This window comes from Lissotriton vulgaris, chromosome 5, assembly GCF_964263255.1.
Source record: "Lissotriton vulgaris chromosome 5, aLisVul1.2, whole genome shotgun sequence".
Taxonomy (NCBI): Eukaryota; Metazoa; Chordata; class Amphibia; order Caudata; family Salamandridae; genus Lissotriton; species Lissotriton vulgaris.
In genome coordinates this window covers 733792833-733819532 of record NC_141693.1, presented here as the reverse complement: position 1 = coordinate 733819532, position 26700 = coordinate 733792833, and the positions used below count along the sequence as shown (strand labels likewise).

At 47.0% G+C, this 26700-nt stretch overlaps 1 protein-coding gene across 1 annotated transcript in view; it reads left to right on the top strand.

Annotated features, from left to right (window-relative positions):
- Positions 1 to 26700, top strand: part of THAP3 (THAP domain containing 3) — a 203295-nt gene that overhangs the window by 78696 nt on the left and 97899 nt on the right. Inside the window, exon 3 of the mRNA XM_086922164.1 lies at positions 3378 to 3455. Coding sequence (XP_086778290.1) covers positions 3378 to 3455 — 78 coding nt within the window. The remainder of the gene's footprint in view (positions 1 to 3377; positions 3456 to 26700) is intronic.

The window sequence follows — 26700 nt, the reverse complement described above, 5'->3', positions numbered from 1 at the left end:
CAGTAGATTACTCCCTGTATCATTTACAGCTGTTGATGTGTCCTTTTGACGAAGTTGAGCAGTTAATAATCTGCCTGCCCTCTCCCTATCATCATAATGGTGACTCCTAAGACTATATAAACAGTGTTTGGCCTTCGTAGTATACAGGGCATTAAGGCCAACTTTGCTGTCTTACATTTTCTTCAGTTACTTCAGTATGTTTCGTAGTGGAAGAGCAGGCTAATGTTTTACAGTCCATTTCTGTTTTTTTTGGTTCCTCTGGAGATAAGCGAGCCTCTCATCATTTGGCCTCCTATTGTCACTTACTGGCTGTCCGTAAGATCTGTAGTGACACCACAGGGGATTTTTTCCTCTAGATAGGCCCACCTGGGATCCTTCAATAGCCAATTCCATGCAGGAAGCATGTAGTGGGGTGGTCATATCCCAAGAGTTCCTCGGCACAAGCGTCCATCCCCATTCCAGCTGCATGATATGACAAAGGACTGCACAAAAATCTCACAAGGAGAGGAAATAGTCTATCTTCGATTGGCACTGTAGGTACATAATAGAAAAGTATATGCCTCCTCTGAAGGAGGGATAATCCCCCATATATCCAGAAGACCGCATCATTGTAAGGCTCTGTCAGGCCAGACCAGTCTATAATTAGATGTAAGGCTAGATTCCAGATGCCCACAAAAATCGCCAGCATTCAGCCGCATTCTGTGAAAATTCTGAATGGCTGGAACAGGAATTGGTGACATTGGGGGCATACATTAATCCTAAAATAAAACTCCTGGCACACAGTGAATGCTCGACGAACATATACTATCCCTCAATGTCAGACTGTGTCATATGGATCATAGTTTGTAGTGTTCTGCTGACTGGAATGGCTATATCACATTCCTTTGACTAGCAGGATGGTGCTCAATGGGACCTCCAGATGTGGGTGGAAGGCTACTGTTAAACACCTTACCAACTCACTTCCTTTTCACATTTTTCGACTCCATTTGTGCCAATTTGGGCTCCTCTAGGAGTGCAATTTCTGTGTTTTGAGGCAAAGTAGGACAGAATCTTGTTACATAATTCGAGAGGACATTCAAGTTAAAGAAGATAATAGTCGAGAGGACCTGACATCGCGCAAGAGAAGTACAGTGTAGGATGGCCCTCTTCTTGGGAGCATGCACCCTGAACTAGCTCTTGACAGCTAAGCATGTTCCCGCGAAAATAGAATTAACAGTATGTCAGTGGGTGCAATAGGTTAACAAGGAAGTGACACCCCAAGAAAGTACCAGTATAACAGCAGTCAGGTAATGGCTCACAAAATTCTGTAGCACTGGGGGGTGGGGTAAATAAGTTTACAGGTGAAACTGAAAAGAAACAGATTAAGGAAATAGAGGTGGAAAGACTGAAGGGCAGTCAGAAATGGTTTTCTAAAGTCCCCTAAAAACTTAGACCCTAGGTCTGGTCTCTGTCGCTGGTGGACTGTGCTACTACATATTGGTAGTGGGCTACCAAATGTAAAGGCTTTAGGAACAGTCCGCAGTTGGCCTCGACGTAGATAATCACATCAGAATGTGGAGGATGGAGCCATGTGATATGTACAAGTGCCCATTCATGCAGTGCCGACTGTGTGGGGTGTCGGATGGGGAAGAAAATCAGAAGCATGTCTGTCTGTGGAAAAAGAGAGTTGGGCAGTAAATAGAAATTCAAGGGCGATAGGCCATGCTGGATAGGGAGGTCAGTTATCAGATAAGTAGTGGAGGGGTTGTCATTAGAATTTCACAGAGCTGTGTAAAGTGGTGGTAGTGATAATTTTGAGGCAACACATAGAAAGAGGTAAGGGTAGAATATTGGGAGTGTTTCAGCCATAGAAGCCGATCATTTAACTGCCTTGTGAGCCACAACCAGAGAGGAATAATTCCCCCCTCCGAAACAGGACATTAATGTAGACAGACGACATGCCCTCTTGGCACCACATTGATAGCAGCCAGTACCACCAAAAACATACATCCACTACCTGAGATCAGCAAACCAATCTTTTGCAATGGTAGCTCAGGAGGTTGGTTTCAGTGGGGATCTGGATTTATCCCTTTTGTTGTCACCGATCAGTTCTTACACTACTCAGAATGAGCTGTCTCCATCGGATTGTCTGCGAGCAGTCGATCACTGTTTGTGTCCATAGAGGATGATTTTATTCTGCTCAGAAAACTCTCAAGGTCCTCGGGTCAGAGTGCTCTCAGGATTTTCCATCCACAGTGATCCACGTTTTGGAGAGCTTCAGTGTGGCTTCTCCCCTAGACAGACAGATAGGAAGGCAGTGAGGGAGAGCAACAGCACCTTCGTTGAGGTCACTTAGGGCTCGCAAGAGTATCACTTGAGGTCCTGTGAGTGCAAATGCCCTCGCTCTGTTTTGCAACACTGGTGCTGCAGCATGAGGTCACACTTCACCTCTTTTATGCTGACAGGCGTTGTGGCACCAAAACAATCTTCAGCACTGGACCGATGATTCTCTGTCTCTGCACCTGCTCCTGGAGACCGCACGGGAAACATCCTTTACAACGTAACTGGTACAACGCGGTACCGTTACGACGCAGCTTTAGCAACGAAAGTCGTTACAACGACTTTCGCTGGAGGGCGCTCTAGGATAGGGGATAGTTTAATTTACTATCCAACACCTTCCCTACTATCCATGGGGACTGGTGTTGGAATAGTAAATTAAACTATTCACTATCAGCGCCCCCCCAATGAAAGTCGTTGTAACGACTTGCGTTATTAAATCTGCATCGTAAAGGGACGCGTTGTAACGGTACGCGTTGTACCGTCATACATCCAACCACACGAAGCGCAGCCTAGCTGTTGCAAATGAAAAGGCTCCAGCAAACCGTAGAGAGGCCTCTTGGTTAGGCCAGTGAAGTATGTTAGGAGATGAGGGACAGGGGCCCTCTCAGCCTCACTGACAATCTTGCAAGGCAGCTGCGTCCAGGGAGGAATCCCCTGTCAGTCGCCTCTTTCCAGTACAGTACTTTGGGCACCAAAATCGGGCCTGTTCCTGGATGGCTCAACAGAACTTTAAAATGAAGCTGGGATTGGAGTTGGATCCAGGGAGTGTGGCGACTGTAAAATTGTTTTGGCTGTATTATCATGCAGTGTGTTCCTGTAGGATGCTTTTAGATCCATGCAATACTATCTAAAAAAATGCTTTTGGTCTTGTTACCCTTGTTTGTTGTTTTTGGTTGGTTTTATTGTTTAATGGTGATTTTTGAAAAGGGGAATGCAAAAGATCAGCTCAGATTCTGTTTGCTTGTGTTCTGATTCCCATTGAAAGAGGCTGTATCATTGTGAGATTATTGATGTTATTTTAGTCCATATATAACTTCTGGCATTCACATTTTTTTCAGCAATTACAAGAAAGAGTAGAAAAGAAACATAATCTCAAAAAGAAGAGAAAGAAACAAGATCTCCAGTCTACGGTAGAGGTAAGCATACTAGTGCATGGAGTAATTAGACCATTAATATCCGCCGGCATTGGATTTATTTGTAGTAACAGACAAACATGAATAACTATAAAGTATGTAAATTGTGGCTTACTACAGGTTAAAAGGAAAATCGAATATTCGACGTGCAAATTTCAAAACACTTTTTTGATGTTTTGTGACACAAAGACTATCATTTTAGGGACCTAATGGGAGTGGTTATTGTGCCAGTTTAGCTGGAACTTGTTCACTCATGTGTTTGCTGGCTTCCACTCTCTAACCAGTTGATTCTGCCTCAATGATCGATTACTGCACTTTCTTCTTGGGTCTGTAACTTTCTTATTGACTTGTACATTTCTCTTAATAGACTATTATTCCTTCTAAATTCTTCATTTTAATAATGCAGCAGCATATTGATGAAGGCAGTAAGCTATACGTAAGCCCATCTGCACCCTTCTTGCCAATTCTGGACTTAGGACAGTATATGTTATGCTGATTTGTGAAGCACACTGTTATGTGGGTCCTACTAATCTAGTAGGACTGTGTATCTAGAACAACAAAACTTCATAATACAGAGACCAATTCTTCTTGTATAATCAGTGAATGTTGCATCCAAACTCCTAAACCTCCAGAGTTATAGGTATTGTCAATAACCTAGAACATGACTCTAGGATTCCTAAGGAAATCGTGGAAACCGATCCAACCCTTTAGTTTGTCACTGTTGCAGGCCCAAAGTGGAACAAAGAAAAGATACAGTATTGCATTTTCAAACATTTATTGAAAAGCTCTAATCTTTGCAAATAAAATATGTACTGCAATTGTAAGAAAAATGAGGCGCATTCCTGTAATGAGCATTATCGGATTAGTGAAAAATACAAGCAATTCAATCATTTTAATTGCTCATAACATTACTAATGTTACTCCTATCAATTGCTAGTCTCTATACTAAAGAGAGCATATTTGGAGTACCCACCTGCACGATCTGTTGGAATGACCTGACCCCATACCTTGGTAGTCTATGTCACAAACCCAGGCTTAGTGCTTCCATGGATGCACCTCCGAGTGTACAGCTATCTTACTTTTCAGGGTGAAGGTTAGGGACAGCGGGTCTACATTTGAGCAGCGTTCTGTGATGACTCTGGCAGAAGCTCACCTCTCACCGACTTCAGCATGGGCGCTATTTAAATAATAAAACAGCAAGCTAATCAAACTGTCACAGATGCAGGACTATCTATTGATTAGACTGAAGCAGAAGAGTCATCTCTTTGTGAGCACAGAAAATAAAACCATGCCTCATGTCATGAATTTAAGCGACCCTGAAGCTAACTGTGCAGACTACAGGGTAACAATGCCCATTAGGAAGATATGTGTGCAAGAGCCATTCACACAACAGAAAAACATGTACAAGGCTCCATAAGCAAATAAGGCTGAGTTAACATGAGAACTAAAATGGAAGCTAAATGCAAACCACATTACATCACTAATCACCTGTGAGGATATCCAGGTCCTTAACTGGTGTGTCTGCATATGGACCCGGCAGAGTTATTTGAAGAGTCAGGTCTTCAGCTTCTTGCGGAATTCAAGAAGTGAGAAGGAGGCACAGATGTTTTGTGGGAGGTTGTTCCATGTTTTGGGTGCGATGCAGGAGAACGAACGACCCTCTGCTCTGCTTTTGTTAATGCGGGGTATGATTGCGAGTGAGATTTATGCTGAGCATAGGTCTCTGGCAGGCTGGCGAAAGTGTATGCTGGTCCAGTGTTGTGCAGGGCTTGTAGGTGTATGTGAGGAGTTTGAATTAGCTGTTTTTATGACTGGGGAGCCAGTGGGGCTGTTTGAGGTTAGGTGAGATGTAGGTGTGACGTGGAAGGCTGCGTAGGAGTCATGCAGCGGCGTTCTGAATGGTTTAAAGTCTGTGCAGGAGCTGCTTAGAGATTGTGGTGTAGAGTGCGTTGCCGTAGTTGAGTCTGCTTGTGATGAGGGCCTGTTTGACGGTTCGTCTGGTGTTCTGTGACAGCCACTTGAAGATCTTTCACAGCATATGTAGGTTGTGGAAACAGGCAAAGCTCACTGCGTTGGCTTGTGCCATTCTGTTTAGATTGTCCTTCAGGATGATACCTAGATTTCTGACTTGATCGTGGGTGTTGGTCCTAGTTCTATCAGGCACCAGGTGGCATTCCATAGGAAGATCTTTTTTCCCCCCAAAGACTAGCACATCTGTCTTGTCATAGTTGAGCTTCAAGCAGTTGGTTATCATCCATTCTGCTACCTTGGCCATGCAGTTGGTTAAGTTGGTTGTCTTGTAAGTCAGGGAGAAGATGAGTAGGTGATGTCTTGGACTGAGGGTAGTTACGATTCTGGACCATAAGCGATGGATGTCTGGGTACTCATAAAGAATGGGAACTGTGTTGCATGCAGTTTGGTTGCAACTCCAGCAGTTCAAGTGGTGTATGAGGCCGGAGTTGGTCAGTTTTTGCAATGTCTAATACCAATCCTGGACTGTTTTGAAAAGGCCAGCTTTACACTTCTATGCATTTCCCAATGTTTCAGGTATTGTAGGATTAGTGAATTCGGGATATCCCAAGCTCTGGCCCCAAGAGGCTATATAGGCAGTGCCTAATGTGCATGTATTTCCGTTGCTGAGAGGTAGACAGATGGATTTCGTCCTCTAAAAATGTCAAATGATTTCAGTTCACCCGCTGCTAATAGGTGGTCTAATTTCACAATCCCTGCCTTTTTCCGTATCTCCCAGCATATGGGTTGTCCCTATACTTGCAACACTACATTATTCCACAGGGGCATGGAGATGCAATCTAGCAACACTACATTATTCCACAGGGGCATGGAGATGCAATCTAGCATTGCATTAGAGAAGCTTATTGAAGTGGTTCCAAATCTGCATTGTATTCTGATTTATGGGATTGGACATCAACCTAGAGGGTATCCTGTACTGGTACAAGAGGTGAAGGCCAGGATCAGAGTTGGCCAGGTGCTCCAGGTGTACGATTTGGAGATTTTTAATCTCTGGCTCATGTTTCACCCGATAAAATATTTAGTACTCTTTTTGATAGACAGGAGGACCTTGCTACGGACTAGGCGTTAGTACGGAGTAGGACAGTCAACATCCCCATGACCTAGGTGAATCATGGGGCCACAACCATTTTTAGGTCTCGCTGAGCCAGCGCATGCGCTGCGAGAAATTTAGTGAGTGGCTTTTGAAAATGCTACCAGAGGCTTTTGCTGGCCTCAAGCTTGCGTTCACGCACGCAGCCGCCATCTGCCTCCCTTCCAGCGCGATCACTTTCACTTTGAAACCACACGTGCAGCCGCCATCTGCCTCCCTTCCAGCGCGATCACGCACGCAGCCACCAGCCTCCCTTCCAGCGCGATCACTTTCACTTTGAAACTTTGTCAGTTTCCGCGCTTGTGCTTGTTATTAATTCATATGCTGGCCGCACGACTCATTCTTCAATTCCCCTTTTTGTGAAATGATCTTGTCTCCTTATTTTACTGGATGTAAACGGCAGTACTACGATAATGTGCAGACGCAGACTTTTTTTTTGAGAGCTGAGCATTTTCAGAAAGTGAAAAGTGTCATGCATACGGGAACCCACTATTGTTGCAAAGTCCCCTCTCCATGCTTGATTTTGCCCAGTGCTTACAAAAATTGCCCCCGGGTGTACAATGTGTGTGTGTTCATTAGTTACATGAATTCTTTTCACACGAACAGTGTTCCCAGATCTATCAGACCGTTCATCCCCGGACCCTTGAACGTGTTACTGTGTATTGTAACATAAGTGACACTTCTAGGCGGAGGCGTTCTTACACTGTGGCGCTAAAACAGCACGTCTGGACCCCATGCAAGGCAGCAGACAAGACACCCAGAGAGGCGACAGCACAGTTAAACTGTCTTATCTTTAAAACAGTATCCATTTTGTCACTTGGAGATCTTTCTACGAGCTCTTTTCCTTTTTTGTATCACAGTATTACTGACAGGTGGGTATTTTTTTACCCTAACGAAAGAGCTGTGTTTGAACATGTCTGTGTAACGCCTGGGATAACATTTGTTTTTCTTTTGGCTCGGCCTTTTTTTGTTGTTAAAAAGGCGACAGCAGCTGCCGACTTTATTTTCTTGAAGGAAGAGTACAGTGAGTTGTGGCACATCTTTACATTTTTTTTTCCCAAAATGTTAAATGCCCTGACCGGAAACTGTCGCAGATTGCGCTAATGGCCCCCTACATAGGGCATGGGCATCATACATAGTTCTCAGCGAATTTTACCCAAGGGAGATCTGTCACCACTATGTGAATGTTGAAAATGGCGAAACTTCCAAATATGATGCATGGCACATTCTACACATTTAGCCCTTGGTGAAAGCCCATTTGGGTATCTTCAGGGAGTATTGCAAGCTCTCTCACTCTCAAGCATTGGCATAGCCAATAGGTCTCGCCTTTGGGACCTTATAAGTGTTTAGCCATGCAACATCTGCATAACTAAATACTGCTGAGGTCCCAAAGGTGAGACCTATTGGCTATGCCAATGCGTGTTTCAGTTTGTAGATGTCCCTACATAGACAAGTTTTTTTTTTGGTAAAAGTTTTATTTTGAGTAGAACAAGAAACACAAGGAGGGCCACTGAGGTGCCACACATTTCCCCACGCAGGAGGCACAATCAGAAATCAGTAGTGTTGACATCTCGCGGGAACAGAGGCACATCAAGTCCGGATTTACATAAGCAAAGTCATAAATCCTTAGAGCAACAGTTCCGGTTAGCTTATTAACGGTATTGTACAATGTAGTATTGGAGATATCTCTCCCCAACATTTCCTCCTATTGCTCCATGTAACGAGGCCTAGGCGTCACCGCCGATTTAAGCAAGAGCTGATACAGAAAGGAGATAGTTCCCTTCATGGCAGACGTCCGCAGTAAGAAAGCCTCGAATGGCGACGGAGGTCTCGTAGCTGCCTCCAGTATCCCAGGCGACGTGGCCCAGTGAAGCAGCTGCACATGACGATATCGTTCGGACTGGGGGATCCCGTAGTCCCTCATACAATTAGCAAAGGTGAGAGGATCCTGCCCATGAAACAGATGGGTCAAGGCCCTGCAGCCTCCCTCCCTCCAGGCATCAAAGGCCCCCTCTCGAAGCGCCGGTGGAAAAGCCGGATTGAAGTGCAAGGGCGTGAACGGCGAAGGGAACTTAGTCCAACGCTCATCCGTGGCCAGGGTGTCCCAGACCTTCAGCGTGGTACCCGTAGGGGTACTGATGTGAGCGTTCAGAGGGTGGTCCTTCTTTGGCTTCCACGCCAAGTCCCAGACCGATCTGCCGGCCACGCTCCGGTCCATGTGTAGCCAGCGTTTTTTCGACGTTTGCTGCGACCACTCCACCAGCACCCTCAGTTGCGCCGCTTTATAATAGAGCTGCAAGTCAGGAAGTCCCACTCCGCCCTCGGACTTCGGCTGACGCAAGACCGCAAAGGAAAAACGTGCCCGTCCCCCCTGCCATACAAATCGCAATATCTGAGTCCTGAGACGTCGAAAATAATCGCTGTCTAGGGGAATGGGCAGGGCTTGAAATAAATACAGGTATTTAGGAAGGAGAACCATCTTTATAGCATGGATTCTGCCGAGCCATGACAAGAATTTAGGTTTCCACCTATCCAATTCAGCTCTGGTCTTCGCTAACAAGGGTGGGAAGTTGGCCGAGAACAGCTTGCCTACTGTCGGAGTCAAATGGACCCCCAAGTAGACTATCGAACCAGCGGCCCAGGCTAGAGGCGTCAAGGGTTGCACGCGCGCCACCTCCGCCTTTGAAAGGGTGAGATTCAGGATATACGACTTGCCGTAGTTGACCTTGAAGCCGGCCACCGCTTCATATTGCAACAAGACCTCCCTGATACATGGCAGCGAGTGTTCCGGGTCCGCTACCGAGAATAAAATATCATCCGCGAAGAGCGTGATTTTATGTTGCTCTCCCGTGAATGGTAGGCCCTGAACCCCCTCATGCTCTCGCACCGCCATCGCTAAGGGTTCAATGCTCAGTGCGAACAGGAGGGGGGAAAGTGGGCATCCCTGCCTGGTGCCCCTGGAGTGCGGAAAGAACGCCGACAAATGGCCATTCACCGCTACCCGAGACCTGGGGCTGCAAAAATTGGCCCTCACCATGGTAATAAATTTTTCCGAAAAGCCGAAGGCCGACATCGTGTTAAACAGGAAGCCCCAATCCACACGATCGAAAGCCTTTTCGGCGTCCAGCCCCACAAGGACCGCCGGGATGCGGAACCTATCTGCTTTTTCAATTAAATGAACCACCCTACGCATATTATCGTGAGTCTGGCGCCCCTTGATAAATCCGGATTGATCAGGATGTATAATTGCCGGCATCAAGTCTTGCAACCTACGCGCCAGAGTCGCTGAGTAGAGTTTAGCGTCTATATTGAGTAGCGCTATGGGGCGGAATGAAGCACACTGGGCAAGATCCTTCCCAGGCTTTGGCAAAACCGTAATCACCGCCTCCGCCAGGGAGCCGGCTGAGGAGCCGGACACGGCCATGTCATTAAAAAGGGACACTAAAAAATCACAAAGTTCGGTGGCGTATGATTTGTAAAAAACGGCTGTATAGCCATCCGGCCCAGGCGCCTTGTGTAGTTTCAGATTCTTGATGGCCTCAAGCACCTCCTCCCTGGTAATCGGGGCCTCCAACAACTCATTCCACTCTTTCGATATGGGGGGGAGGGGCAGGCACCGCAAGTACTCCCTTTGGGCTCCCGTATCGAGCCTGTCCCCCGCGTAGAGGTCCGCATAGAAGCGGCCAAAAATGGCCGCTTTCGTTTCGTCCCTATGTTGTAACTCGCCCGCCTCATCCCGAATCCCTCCGATATATTCGCGTTCCCTCCTGTCGCGCAGTTGACGCGCCAGGTGCCTACCCACCTTATTCCCACAGGAGTAAGATTGTCGCCCCAACCTCAACATCATAAGTTCGGCCCTGTTATTATAGTGGGCTCTCAGTTTCCCCCGTACTGCCGTTAGAGGTCAAAGGGTCACTCTCGAGGGATTGAGTTTGTGGGCCTGTTCGAGGCTCGCCACCTCGGCCTCCAGGTCTTCCCGGTCTTTTCGCCGCAACCTATTAAGATGGGCATTAAGGCCCAAACACGTGCCCCTGACGGACGCCTTAAAGGCATCCCAAGTGTTGGCGACCGAGGTATCTGACGTGGGATTAAGTTAAAAAAACTCCCTAATGGCTTCCCGCAGCGCCTTATTAGAGGTATCATCCCTGACCACCGAGGCTGGGAAGTACCATTTCCGCTGCTCGTTACCGGTCGATGACCAACGGAGGCTAAGCACCAGCAAACTGTGATCGGAGACTGAAAGCGGAAGAATGGTGGAATCAAGGACATCTCCCCTAAGGGCCTGGCTGAGGAAAATGTGATCTAATCGGGAATAGGAGTGGTGTACAGGAGAGAAAAATGTGTAATCCCGGGAGGTAGGATGGTAAAAACGTCAACCATCAACCAATCCCAACTCCCCCACCAACTGCTGTGTTGAGGCCGAAAATACACCTGTATCAGCCCTGTGGGCCCCAGAGCTATCCACTGTCTTATCCCACACCAAGTTAAAGTCCCCCAGGAGGAACAAATGCCCATCAGCAAAGTCACCCACCTTCTGCAGCAGATCCTGTAGAAACTTATTTTGACCAGCATTAGGGAGATACACTACTACAAAGGTACACAGCCGCCCCTGAACAAGCCCTTTCACCATCAGCCAGCGACCCTCCTTGTCATTGCATACCTCTACAGGTTGGAAGTGCAGCGCAGCGCGGAAGAGGAGAGACACCCCTCTATGTTTCGTAGACGCAGAGGACCTGTATATAAGGGGATATGCCTTATGCCTAAGGCGCAACTCGTCTTTGCGCGCTAAATGAGTCTCTTGGAGTCCCACAACATCCAGCTGGTGATCAATCACATATTTCCATACCTTCTGCCGTTTCTGAGGTGAATTAAGGCCTTTAACATTCCAAGTCCCTATACTACCAGGCATAACGGAATAACATTCCAGAACCCTCTATTGCCAGCTCGTGAGTCTCCCCTCCCGCATTCCTGAACCCACCCGCCAAAGGCAATGCCGGAGAGCGACCCATAACCCCCCCCTGGACGCCACCAGCCGGACAACAAGCCGTCACGAACCCTGGAGACACCCCCTCCCGCCCCACACATACCACAACCGTCTTCACACATCCCAACCACACATGCCACAGAACATCCTCGTCACCACCATTGACCCCCCACGAATCCTTCCCCCATGACCCCCCACCCCCCATCCCCCCCCCACAACAAAAAGAACAAGAAGAAATAACTCAAATCACTGAACCTGAACTAATCACCCAACAGTTCCAGTAGACCGTAGTTCGAAAGGCCCCACCTGGACTGGAAATAGGGCAGGGGTACCAACTTGGTGACCCCCAGGGCCACGGTCCGGGGTGTCTTCTCCAAAAGTACAACCAAACCCCCGGTACCTTAAGGCCAGAGCCCCTCCGGCGCCAAACCACCAGTGAGACAGGAATCAGGCCGCTCCAGAGCTTTGCTGAGAGTCTGCTAGTGTCGCTGAGGCCACCGAAGCCACTGCATCTCCCCTTTCCTGCAAGCTTGCAGCGCGATCCGGCTGCCGTCGGCCGGGAGACGAACCAACTCTGTGCCAGGAAGACGAGCGATGGCGCCTCCTTGATGGTGAAGTGTTTGCTCCCTGGGAGGGTGCGACGTCATCCAGGCCCAAAAGATCCTTCGCCACCTGGAGGGAGCGAATCTGCGCCAACCTGTTCTGCCAGCGAAAGATGATACGGAAAGGATGACCCCATGAGTAGGAGATGCCACGTTCCAGCAGGAAGGAGGTCACGGGGCGGAACTCCCGTCTCTTCTGAAGCGTTGAGGCTGCGAGATCCTGGTAGAGCTGCGGACGATGGTCCCTAAATTGCAGAGATGAAATGGCTCTGGCCTTCCGCAGGATGCGCTCTTTCACTTGAAAGTCGTGGACACATACGAGGATGTCCGGGGGGGGTCCCCCTCGCCTGGGCAGCCCCACTCTATGCACTCTGTCCATTCTTATTTCTTGCACATCCTCCTCGTCCAAAATCTGCAAAAACAAGGCCTGGACATAGCCACGCAAGTCCCCCGCCTCTCCGTCCCAAGGCACTGCTCGGATGCGAATGTTGTTCCTTCGGGAACGGTTCTCTAAATCCTCGGTGTGGGTCTGCAGATCCAAATTCTGTTCTGTGAGGCGGATGATGTCTTGCTGTAGCTGGTGCACATCGTTCGCCACACTCAGGTCATGATCCTCCAGCGTCGCCACCCGCTCGCCAATTCCATCCACATCTCTCCGCACCTCCCGCAGATCGGATGCCAATTGCGCACGTAGTTCAGAGATGTCCTCTTTAATGGAGATGAAGAGCACGGACATAAAGGCCTTGGTGGCAGGCGCCTCGTCATCCGATTGCTTTGACGAGCCACTGGCTCCTGGAGAGGCCGGTTGCTGCGAAGATTTAGAGGCACCGTCTTTCCCCGGCCTCCCTTTGCGTAGCGTGTTAGACATCGCGAAACTTCGGTCGTGGCACGTGGCAAGGCGATCCCCACTCTCCAGCTAGGGCCGGCAAGGGTGCGCAAAGTCAGTGCAGGCCTTCCCCTTCAGCCAACCCAGGCCCAGGATGAGCGATACCAGCAGATCGGGGCTGCCAGGTCAACGAGCAAGCCCAGTCAAGATGGCGCCGCAGGGCTTTCCCGCCAGGAGGTGCGTTGTCACTGGTCAATACTGCGCCCTTGCAAAAGCGACTCGTACCAGGTCCAATCTCGGGCCCTCCGCCGCCACAGACCGGTGCACCCTCGGTGCCGGAGCCCCAAGGTCCGTGACGCAGGTAGATCGCGCCCAGCGGAGATAGCCTCCGCGGCTCCAGTCCATATAGCAATGTGTAGGAGTGTTGTCGCAGCACCAGTCGCGATGTTGCGTGAAGTGTGCAATTCCGGTGACCAACCGTCCCCTAAGGCCCACTAAGCATGCAGGCTCCTCGAGTTCCGGCGCCCAGACCACGGTCGTCCACTCGGTGCCTCCCCGCAGACCGTAGAGTCCAATTCCAGTGCGCCAACTAATTCACTGCTCCCGCTCTAGGGGGGGAGGGGGGAAAAGCCAAACCCGTGCCAAGAGTCTCCACTATGCCGCCAATGGAGCCCCCCCGGGTTAACCACCATGCCACGTGGTCTTCTCGGCCCCCTGGAACCTCCCCGCAGCACTGCCCAACTCGGGAGGCCAACCGTCTGCGTCATCCCGTGTCCTTGCTCCAGACACCAGCAAATCGAGGGGCAAACCAAGCGCGTTCGTGCCCCCAACAGAAGGCCGCTGCACTCACCGCCGCATCCAAGCGCCTCGTTCTCCTGCGTGTGCCGACTGCACTTCCCTGAGGGCCGTTCCCGCCTCAGGGCTCCGAGCAGCTGCGTGGGTCCCGGGGCCGCTTCCGCCACTCTCCGACCCAGGCCGCAGTCCCCGGCCTCCAGTAGTTAGCCGGCCGCGCTGCAACGTCAGGTGCACCTGAACGCCAGGCTCCACCTCCTCCCGGGAAGCAGAGGTCTCGGCAGCAATCCGGCACCGCTTCGGTGCCAGCGAACCCCCGCAACACCAGCCACAATGCCCAGAGCGGGCTCGCCAGCCTCCGTACTCCGGCCTCCACAGGCCCTTCGATGCCGCAGACTTGCGTAGCGGCCCGTCCAGCCGCAAATACCGCCGTCAGATTCGATGCGGCGCGGACAGGCTCCGACGCCGTCGGAAAGTTCCCTACCGCTGGCCACAGCTTCTCAAGGGTTCCGGAGCAGCCCGCAGCCCAAGGGGACCCCCGGGGCCGATGCTATACGAAGCTTTGCAGGCGCCAGAGGGGACTAGAAACACGTCCTACTCCGCCGCCATCTTGGCCACGCCCCCCCATAGACAAGTTTTAAGCTGATTCCATTTAGCATATTCTAAAGTGGGATTGATTGTGAATGAGTATAGGTTATCTGAGGGCATTACCTCTAACACTTGATCAGGATCCCTAGATATTTGAGTTGCAACCTTTTCCATCTAAATGGATAGTCATCGATGGCTGCTTTGCTGGTAGCTCATATCATGGTCAGGGCTTCACTTTTGTCCCAGTTGATTTTATAACTCAAGATTACTGAACAGTCCATTATTAGGGACATTATGGCTGGCAAGGAACTGTCTAAATCCGTTTGGGTGAGCAGTATGCCACCCCCATAGAGTTGCAGTTTGGAGGGGCTGGCCAACATGAGTATACCTGTAATATGGCGTGTCTTAAATATTATCACAGCCAGAGGTTCCATTGCTAACAAAAATAATAACGATGACAGAGGGCAACACTGGCATGTCATAATATGCACCAGAAAAGCGTTGGATAGAAATTCCCCCCAATTAACCTTTGTGGATGAGGGAATGTAAAGACATTGAATCTTCTTATTGATGTTCTTCGTGTTTGCAGGTGTATCCCCGGCGATGTAAATGGGCTCCTACAATGTCGCACATTCAGCTAGCGTGGGCCGGCGGGCCATCTTCCATCTCAGGGCTATGTCTCTTTTGGCAAACAGCGTAGCTATACCTATGAAGTATCTGTCCCACCTGGTATTTCCCAAGTCATAAAGTATCCCCAAAAGGGCTTGTTTGGGTGTCGACTTGATTGGGTACCCCAGGACCATAGTTTGGGAATTAGCTATCCATCTCCAGTAGTCGGCAAATGGAGGGGATAGCCATGTCGTATGGAAATGGTCTGTATCGGAGTATCAGAAGTAGGTTGGACAGAATAGTTTCACCACATGCCATAACTTCAGGGGAGTGAGGTAGATGCTATGTAGATAATTCAATTGAATTTGTCTCGGTCAGGAGAATGTGGCGATTTCGCGAGAGGCCATGCAAGTGAGTCGCCAGTCCAGGTCATCAAGGGGGCCGATCCAAATCTTCCATTTTTATCTTGGGATAAAGGAATCAAGGGTGTTGCTAATCTGAGTGCGGTATATACAAGAGACCCCACATCTTTCCGGCTCGCCCATAAGTAATTTGACCTTTGGTGGGTAAACTCAGGGAGCCCTTCTTGACAATCTTTGTACATGGCTAGAGCATGCCTGAGATGCAGCTATTTATGAAACTGGGTCTTTGATAGGTCATAACAGGCCTGGAATGACCTGATAGGGTTTCTGTGTCAATTGTTTCCCAGGTTCATTATGACGATTTTGTTCCAGACCTGAAAGCCTTGGAGACTTGTAGTGTGATGGAGGTGATGTGCCCTCCACAGTGGAGTCTGTTGTGTTAGTGTGTTAAAGCAGCTCATGTAGTTTAGCAGCACCCGTGAATTCTGGAAGATTATTCGGGTAACCTCAGTGAGCTGCTATGGGACAGGGTCACCATACAGTAGTCCCATTACTTTGTCTCGGCCAAGAAGGGTGAGTTGAGCCCAGTAGTCAGGATCATCCCAATCTCTGTCAGTGAGTTGTTTATCATCAATAACTGTGTTGCCTTATTGTATATCTGAAAGTCCACCATGCTCAAGCCACCATTGTATGCCAACATTCTGCATTTAGCCCAGGCTATGCGGGATGGGTCGAGGACATATAAATATTGCAGCAAGACCAGCTTTTTAAATAGGGCCATGTGGCCCAGTAGAGTTCAGTGACAGAGTCTGCCAGTGTCAAAGATCTGATTTCTTCGCATATATGAAGAGTGTCTTGTTAAGGCTCCATGTCAGTTCTGGCATGCAGGAGAAAAATATTCCAAAGTATTTAAAGCGTAGTTTTTTTATAGGTATGAATGATTGTCACTGTGTAGCAGCTTTGTCACCCGAAATTGGAACAAGTAAGGAATTTCCTTTGTTTACCCAAAGTCCGGAGGCCTCCTCATAGAGCTCGAGGAGTTGAAGACATTGCAGCCCCGTAAGATGTGGCTACGCTAAGAAGAGGAGGACATTGTTTGCGTAAAGTTCAATTCTTTCCTCCATACTTCACTCCCATTTCCACCCCTGCAATTGAGCGTCGCCTCTCACCAAGCAGGCTAGAGGTCAATGGCAAGGGTGAAAAGGAGTGGGGAGAGGGAACATTCTTGTTGGGTCCCCTTGCAGATGGGAAAGGGATCAGAGAGCACTCCATTATCCTAATCCTGAGCTAGTGGTTATGAATACAGCAGGTCAATATTTCTGTGTATGCGAGAAAGAAGACTCATTTTCACTTGAACTGACCTAAGGAAGTTCCAGTTCACAGAATTAAAGGCTTTCTCAAAGTGAAGATGTAAAAGTGCACACGGTTCAGCCAGTTCGTTGACGTCATTCCGACGTCACCACGCATCACGCTACAACGTGTGCGTTTCAGCGGCCATTTTGTTTGTGATTATTTCTCCGTTTCTATGACTACAGAACCACGATCTCGTTTTTAAAGCATTTCTCCACAATTACTTTACCGTTTTCGCTCGTTTTCACTGCTTCTACCCTCCACTCCTCACAAGGACCACGCTATTAACATTTAATTAACTTTGCTCATTTTTTTTAAAAGAAGAACAGACTTTGAAAACTTTACTGTGGATATTCCTGTTTTTTTTTCTTCTTCATTCTTCACTACAAGACAACGGTGACTACTTTTTTTTTTGTTTTGGTATATTTCTACTATCCTTTTCTGTCATTTACCTTAACTTAAGTACCTTTCAGCTTATAATGTCTAATAACATTAATTCTCCTGCACACTTTTTAACTACTGCTGGTGATCCAAAGGTAGAATGGGATCTTTGGTATCCCACATTCCTTGCTTATGTTGATGTTATTGAAGAAGATGGTTGTTCTCCGAAAAGGAAATTAGCATTATTAAAAAACTGTTTAGGCGGTGCAGGACTTAAAGAATTGGAAAATTTACCTCCCATTGAAAATGTTGGTTCTGGTGATGTAAATGTATTTGATATAGTTATAAAACAACTTAGCACTAGATTTGGAAGAAGGATCAACATTGTTATGGAAAGATTTAAATTTTATTCTCGAATACAAAAGGATGATGAATCCATAGAAAATTACGTAGCTGCTTTACGCACTTTAGCTGGATCCTGCGCCTTTGAAACTATAAATTTCGACCAGGTCCTTAGAGATCAAATAATGATGCGCACTAAAAGTAAAAAAATTCAAGAACGTCTCTGGATGGGGACTGATTCTTCTCTTAGTGCTGTTTTGAACATTGCAAAGGGCATCGAACAGTCTGAACTATTTGTAAACGAAATCAGAAACCAGGATGTTAAAAGTAAAGTGGTCATTCCTGAAGTTTCTTTGGTCAAAAATGTCAATAATTTTAAAAAAACTCCTGTTCCTTTTAGAAAAGATTTTGCAGGAAGGGAGAATAGATTTCCTATTAGGAAAAGCCAAATTATTTGTTATAGATGTGGGGCAAATGACCATGTAGGCAATTATAGAGGTTGTCCTGCGTGGAACAAAATTTGTGTCAAGTGTAAAAAATCCGGGCACTTCAGTAAAATGTGTAAGTCTCCTCAAAAAGTTAACTTTTTGTCCTATGAAGATTGTGAAGATGTCGAACAACCATCCGAAATTAACACATTGTTATGTGTAGGTGACACAAAATGTGAAGGGTTTCCTTCTGATATCATCAGTATTAATGGTAAGGATATTTCTATGCTAATAGATGCCTGTGCTTGGTACACTTTAATTGGCAAAAATGTTTTTGATCGCTACTGGCCTTCTACTAAGTTACTACCACCTGACGTACATCCAGGTGGGTACACTGGTAAGAAGATTGATATGGAAGGTTACATGTGGGCAGACATCAAATTCAAAGACAGGACCATTAAAGGGAAAGTTTATGTTTCATCTAAGGGTGCGTCACTATTATGTTGGCCTCACCAACATGACCTTGGCATTAAGCTTGACCCTAATGCATCACCCCCTGTCTATGTTGTTCCTCCTGAAAATGATTTCATTCTTCAGTTGAAGCAAAAATTTTCATCCATTTTTTCTGACAGTTTGGGAACCTTCACAAATTTCAAACACCGCATAATACTTAAAGATTCAGCTATTCCCATCCGACACAGAGTAAGGAACGTTCCTTTAGCCTACCGTGAAAAATTAAAGGGAATTTTAGCAGACTTAGTTGACAAGAAAATCATTGAGCCAGTAGAATCCTCTCCGTGGGTTTCGCCAGTAGTTTTGTCCCTCAAAAGTAACGGCGAACTCCGTTTATGTGTTGACCTTCGGAGTTTAAACAAGGAAATTTGGATTGATAGACACCCCTTGCCCCATATCCATGAACTCATTTCCACTTTATCAGGAGCTACTGTTTTCTCAACTCTAGATCTAACTAGTGCATACCACCAAGTGTTGCTCCATGAAGAGTCAAAGTTTTTGACGACATTTATTACGCCTGAAGGCATGTTCCAGTATTGCAGGATGCCTTTCGGCCTAGCCAGTGCGGCTTCTGTCTTCCAAAGACTAATGAAGACCGTTCTAGAGGGTTGTCTTGGTGCCATCGCCTTTCAAGACGATATCCTTATTTACGGGAAAAGTTATGAAGAACATGATGTTAATTTAGAAAATGTTTTAAAATGCGTCCAAGAGAAAGGTCTAACTTTAAAATTATCAAAATGCAAATTTAGGCAAAACAAGGTCGAATACCTGGGTCACGAAATATCCTCAGATGGTATCAAGCCCAAATTCAATCATATACAGAGTATTTTAAAGGCACCAGCACCGTTGAACAAAGAACAACTTGTGTCTTTTCTGGGCTTAACTGAATTCTATAGCAAATTTGTTCAGGGTTATGCTTCAAAGGTATATCCGTTAAGATCTCTGTTAAAGAAAGATATAAAGTTTGTTTGGAGCCACGAACAACAACTGGCTTTCGATTTGATGAAACAAGAAGTAGCAAATGCCCCTTTTCTTAAACCATTTACTTTGGGTAATGAATGCATAGTTTGTGTGGATGCAAGCAATGTAGGTTTGGGTGCTGTCTTAATCCAGAAAGACAAAGGGGATGAATGTGTAGTCTCATATGCTTCTAGGACACTACGTGGTTCTGAATATAACTATTCTACAATAGAAAAGGAACTCTTAGCATGCACCTGGGCCTGTGAACATTTTAGGCAGTTTATTTGGGGAACCAGATTCCGTTTAAGAACTGATCATAAGCCCTTGATAAACATGCTGGCAGCTGGTGGTGGTAGAACATTAACTGCACGTCTAGCCCGTCTTGCAGCAAAACTACAAGAATTTCAGTGTGTTGTAGAGTATATCCCTGGTCGTCTTAACGTACACGCTGATTGTATGTCCAGGTTACCGTTAATCAACGCTATTTGGTGTGAACAGTGTGACTCTGATGTTGTGTTCAACATTGATGATGTTAATGAATGTGCCACCTCTGGTTCTGTTGATAGCATTTCTGAGACTGTTTGGAGAGAAGCCATGACCAAGGACACTTGTTTGTCAAGTGTGGTGGATTATTTGCAACATGGTTGGCCTCAAGAGAGGTATCTTTCTGGTGACATTCTCTCATTTTTTAAAATCCAGGACGAACTTATGTTTGACCAAGGTTTTGTAATTAGAGGGGACAAGATCATTCCTCCCCTTACTTTGAGAGAAAGAATTGTTTCTATGGCACATGAGGGCCACATGGGCATGTCCAGCACCAAGAGGCGTATCCGTGAATTCTACTGGTGGCCTGGTATTGATAGGATGGTGGATAAGTGGGTTAGTTCCTGCTCCCCGTGTGCCAAAAGCGACAAGACCGTCAAACCTTTGTCTACGAGTGTTTCTCCTATCGAATTCGTAGCTTGTCCTTGGAAAAAATTAGGCATTGACATTATTGGTCCCCTATCCTTGTCTCCCAATAAGGAGATATTTGCTTTAGTGCTTATCGACTATTTTTCTAAGTGGCCTGAACTTAAAGTTGTGGATAAGGTTGGTTCTACACAGGTTATTCAGTTTCTGGATGAAGTTTTTTGCAAGGAAGGAATACCAGCCGAAATTGTGTCTGACAATGGGCCACAATTTGTGAGTAGGGAATTTGAATCTTTTCTTGGTAGGTGTGGAATTGTGCATAAGAGGGTGTCCAATTATAACCCTCAGGCCAATGGTCAAACGGAACGCTTCAATAAGGTCATCAAGGAATCTATCCAACTGGCCATTAAGAGTAACCTTGATTGGAAGAAATCCTTACGTGCTATGCTTTTGTCTTACCGAACCTCTCCTAATTCCGTCACAGGTCTATCCCCTTTTGAAATGCTCAGGGGTAGGAAACCTGGTTCTAAGCTCCTCCCTTGGTGGTTAAAATCCAAACTCCCATTTGAATCTTCTTTTGATTGTGATGAAGTCAAAGACAGGGTTTTGAAATATCAAGAGAAGATGAAAAACAGTTTTTTGTCTTTAAATAGCCAAAGTAACAAAATCAAAGTTGGCGATTTTGTACGAGTCAAGTTTGGAAGGTCTGTTGGGAACAAATGGAACAAATGGTCCGATCCTTGTAGGGTGATTGAAATTTTCTCTAAAGCTATTCGTGTTGAAGGGGGGAAGGTATGGAATTTCAGGAGAGTGTCTCTATGCAAGAATCCCAGCTTGGAAGATAACAGTCTGTGTCCTTCTATCTCTGTACCTGGATATCCCATTGTTGAAGATGACACTTCTTATTCTGCCATGGTTGACACCTTTGTACCGGAGAGTCCGGTTCCCAATGTTCCTGCATATGTTCCTTTTCCTCAATCTTCCCCGTGTGCTGATGATTGTGTCGTTAATAATTCCAATGTTCTAGAAACGGTTCCTGATTCCCTAAGTTCTGCTCCCAAACACAGTGTTGTTCCTCACACAGTACAGAGGAAAAGTTCTCGTGTCAAGCAATTACCTGTAAAGTTACATGATTACTTATGTTGAATTTCTGTTCTACAGAGGAAAAGCTCTCACGTCAAGCAATTACCTGTAAAGTTACATGATTACTTATGTTTAACTTCTGTTTTTGTTCTCTTTCTTTTTTTTTTATTTTTTTTATTTTTTAGGGGGGAAGGTGTGTAGTATTCCATGTTAGTGCACCATTCCTTCTCAGAATTGTTATTGTACATTCCTGGCTTAACATTCTATCTGTACTAGCTGGTCAGTTACTACTGGTGTTATGCTGGAGGTGGTTGTTAAGCTGTCTTCTCAGAATAAACTACTTCCAACTTCTCTCTGATTCCTTGGACTAATTACTACAAGTACCACATGCAGTCAATGTATACAATGACAGATACTTTGTTTGGGTATAAACCCGCACTCGTCCGGATGGACCAGGTTAGGTAAAACTTGTTTAAGTCTAGTGCAAAGACCTTGACCTCTGTGTTAGTAAGGGACATGGGCCTATATGAGCTGCAGTGTTGCGTGGGATGGATACATCCAGCTCAAGTGGGTGGTGACTTTTCTGAGCTGCCTCTAAGTATACGTTGAGAAGAGGAGGCTAGAGGACATTTCGAAGTTTTTTTTATAGTATTCTAGGGGGTGACTGTCCAGCCCAGGCATCTTCCTGAAGTTCAACCAAGATATAGCCTTGTGGATTGCTTCTACAGAAATGGGCTTGTCATGGTCAGCCCCAGTGCCTAATTTGTGCTGGTGCCTTCCAGTGCTCAGCACCGGCACTTATTTCATAGGGCCAGGGCTATTGTATTTTCCCTGACTGGGCATTGGACAGCCCTGCCAAGTAACACCCATTATGGATTCGACTAATGCATTTTAGTGCTGGTGTCCGCATCACCACACTAAAATGTATTAGTCACGCACTTACATCTAGCCAAACTGCATGCGCAATGAAGCCGCCTGCACACAATTAAATTAGGAAAGCACTGCTCTGCATCCATAAATTTGATTTAACTGCCTCGGGTTCACAGGTGAATGTGATGGCCTAAGGGGATTTGAAGTGTGTCTTTGACACATTGTTTTCGAAATGGCTGGCACCGGATATAGAAGAGAAAATCTGCCTTGTTGAGGACCGACCTCAGCCTCTAGGACAAGTGGATCTGGTGCATTCTCACCTGAAGGCGGAGACAGAATCTGCTCTGCACAGGTCGGGCCCAGATCAAGTGGATTCAGCGCTGCTTTCTGTTTTCCTACACAAAAGGCGCCCACTCCTGTTGATGAAAGCATGATGTTTTCATTACTGATTCCTAGTGCAGCCAGCCCGAGCCACAAGGAATTGGTACTGCCTCTGGAGAAATTCAAGTAAGGAACATCCGTGACCTTCTTGACATGTGCTGCCCTCCCCTGCTCTTGAAGGGTTGCTGGGAGCTATGCCAGTCATGGTCAGTGACTCCACATACTACAGCTAGGCATTATTTACCCACCACTGTCAGTGACTCCTTGGTAAGTCAAGATAACGTGGTGATAATGTTCCTCCTGCAGAGGGATCAGAGTTTTGTTTAGTGCAAGTTTTAACTCACCAGTAGCACAGGGGGCTAACATGTATGCTTCAAAGAAGGTGTATTTTGCATATCACAAAATCATATTTTATGTGAATAGTTCAGTCGGTTAGTGCTTTTGTAACAGATACCCTTTGGTTACTTGTAATTCATAATTTACAATCGTAATCCACACACTGGCCTAAAAAATGTTGTTAGTTAGTTTGGGTAGAAATGCATTCTTATTAGTAAAGACAACCCCCAATTACTGTGGCAGATTTTAAATCCTGAGTGCTTTTCCAGACCACTTTTACAATATACTGCCTGTCAGTACGGATGATGTGATCCTACACCCTGTAATCCTCATTGTTTATTTAACATTTCCTAGAGTGATTCATTGTCTCTGTTGAATGTGTCTGAGGTATAAAGTGCTCTGACACCCTGCACCGATATGACAGCACTATAAAAACAAATGAAATGTTTGTGAGAGAGGAATAATGGAGAGATAAGGGGCATAGTTGGAGAGTGGTAGTAAGGGAATCCATGTAGAAGGAGGTCATTGGAGGGGTGGGGGGGGGGCACCAAAAAGTGTGTTGCATTGGGCACCACCTGTGCTAATGCCAGCTCTGAAAGAGTGAGTCAGTGATGTCTGGCACTGTGCTGTTCGACATTGTTAGTTTTGTCTAGTTGGGAAAGTGTACTTCGTCAGTCAGTGAAGGAAGTAGGTGGAGCCGGGGGAAGTGGGTGTCGGCTCCTAAAACGTTTTTGGAGCACCTGCACTTAATATTTTACAAATTAAGCACTGGTCAGCCCGATCTGTTGGGGATATCCGTGAGAGTGGTATGTCTGTCAAATTGAGTCAATGTTACTCGTGAGAGGGAAGAGGTCAGTTCTCATACAGACTTTGGTATTACCAGCTAATGCTGCTGCAATCTCACCTGCGTTGCATTTAAGGGAGCCTGTCAAAGCAAGGATTTTAGGGATTATTCTGTTGGTTGTGTCAGCTAGTATAGTAGCTTGCTGGATTTGTCCCCGTACTTGGATACCCTTTGTGTGGAGGCCCTCCAACATTGGCGTGCTTCCTCAAAGACAGTCTGCTAGAGGGTGGACCTGGCAAGCACCAAATGGTGCTGCGCGGTCTCAGTGATTCTGTTTCCTTTGTGCCGTTTCAGCATGAGAACATCGACCTCCAGGTCCGTCACCGCTTCTTGCAATCATTCTCTTCGTTCGTATGTAACCCCAGGCCACCCCATGGATAGTTGCTTTGACGGCAGTCCAGAGCATACCTGTGGAGTTGTCTGTCTTTGTATTAGTCTCAAAGTAAATCTGTGGTTCAGTGGCCAGGAGATCCGAACACCGGTCATCCTGGAAGAACAAGGCATTGAGCCTCCAGAGGAGTGTCGCAGTAACCCCACCATTCCCAAATTGAGCTTCAATTGGGGATTGGTAAAAAATACCCTTGGTTAAAATACCCACATGGCAGACATGCAGGACAACAGTTGCGTGAGCCAGGAGGAGGTCTATGCGCGAGAGTGATTTGTGTGCACCAGACATATGAGTGTATACTTTATCGTGGGGTGTCAGGTCTTACATGTCACACAGGGCCCCTTTAGTTGCTTAGCCCTCATCAGTCGGTATGCGGTGGGGGCTCCTATGGTATCTATGTCAGGGTTTAATGTGGTGTTAAATTCTCCCCCATAATGATATTGCCTGTGGGGAAGTTCGTGATTATCTCTGCAAGGGATTTATAGGTTTGGGACATACATACTCAGGATGTTGTATTGTCATCCTGTAAGGAGGCCCTCCAACAATCTACTCAGGGGGACTGTCACAGTTTTTATAACTGTTAGAGAGAAAGCTTTGAGCAACAGTACAGCAACGCTCCTGGAGCCCCATGCAAATCATGTGTGAAAGACACTGTCTTATCCAAACAGTTTCTGTAAAGCACTGTGGAGCTCAGGAGAGGAGTCTTCTGCAGCATAAGGATAGATGGACAGGAGCGTTTGGTGTAACAAAGAACGGCTGTTCTCTTAATACAGTACAGGAGTCCATTAACATTCCAGGTCGTCTGTAGTAGCTTTCATGGGATTGTGAATAGTGTGGTATGGGGTATTGCCCTCACTGGGGGTAGCCAGGGTAGTTGGAGGAGAACAAAGAGGTTCCAAGGGGTACAGTTGTGGGTCACGTTTCCCCGGGAGGTTAGGGGCCACAGTAGACAGCGTGCTGGTGAGACACAAAGCAAAAAAAAATAACTTAACAACAAACCCTTCCCTCACAACAGCCTCCCTCCCCATACTTTCTCCCCCGAAGCATCTGTTGCCCTAATCTCCCAAAATCAAAAATGTGAAATGAAAGTTAGCAAGATGCTAAAGGTGGACCTCCTCAAAAGAACGGATAGCATGAAGGCAATGCTGGTGTTCTCTTGTCTCCTTTTATAGGATCATGATTCGTTGCTCCCTCGTGCTGTGGCATCCTCGGAGATTGTGTCATTTGTGAGACCAGACCATCCTGCGACGCCCAGCTGGTATCTTTCTGTTTGTGGAGTGGTCGAGGCATGGTGCATCCACCTTTCCATACTGAAGGATTCTGGATAGCCCATAGATTGTCTGCATGTCCTCTGGGATCTGGTCCTTCTTTGCTGCTTGGGTTGCACACCCGAGGGTCATTTTGGTGACTGTGAGCAATTATTCGGGGATCGAGACAGAGTAGTGACACATCAACCCTTATTTCCCCACTGTTCGTTTTGACTGCGTCACAAGATGCTTGGATGGCCTGTAATATGGTATTCAGGTTAGTAGACTTGGTCGGGTGCTAAAATGGGGTATTGAAACCCTGTTTCCTGGCTTTTCCTGTGGGGGCCGTAGTGAATGTGTCTATTTTAGTTTGGGGGTGCATTGCCAGACCCTTCTTCCACATTTTGTGTTGCAGGCGAGTGGAGGCATGCAGTCTGAAAACCCAGGGTTGCAGTGGAACGTAGATGGTATCTTGCACTTAGCCCACTTACACAGCAGGCATAAGCAGCAGAGGGTGACTTGATGCAGTTCAGTCATGGGGGTCACAGGGCCACACCCCCAGATTATAAGTGGCTGTGTGCTGCACATCGAGGCAAGGTAACCTCTAAAATAGCTCACCGACATGCAAGCATTTTGCAAGTGTCTTATTGCCCACATGAGCATGGCTATGGTCGGTCTATCATAGGTGGAGGGTGTCCGTTCATCCCAGACATGGTGTTAAGCAATGTCAAACTCAGCCCGGTATTTCAGTGGGTCAGTCTTGCATCTGACTATTAACGAGCAATGCTCAGGGGGAGGGTGCACCAGTATTCAAGGAGATGGTCACAATCCTGGTGAGTGGGTGTAGAGTGTGGCCTCAAATCAGTTCCCCCAGCGATCTGGCAGGAGCTGCGTGTGGAGCCAAGGGTTGAGCAGCCCAGCATTGGGGAGTGACTGTCCAGGGGAGCCTTCTCCATTGCAAAAAGGAGCAGCAGTTGGTATAGTCCGTTTGGCCCCATCCTTCTCTGGTGACCCCAACTTGCGTCGCATGTCTGAGCTGCTCCAATCAGCCCGGGGTGCAGCGCCAGGCTGAAGCTCTCAGTTAGCTTGCTCTCCTTCCCCCGCGCTCCTCACCTCAGTGCGGCACCGGACAACAGAATGCAGCTCCCATGATGGGCCTGGTCAGACTTCCCTTTTTAGGACGCTGGCCCGCGGCAAGGGAAGGTACGCGCTCTTCGGCCGGCTACGGCACTCAGTCGAAGGCCCTGGTGCCACTATGTCACAATGCCATCCGGGTCCTGGAGGTAAAATCACATTATCCGGTATTAGGGTATCTTTCATAGATTCACATGC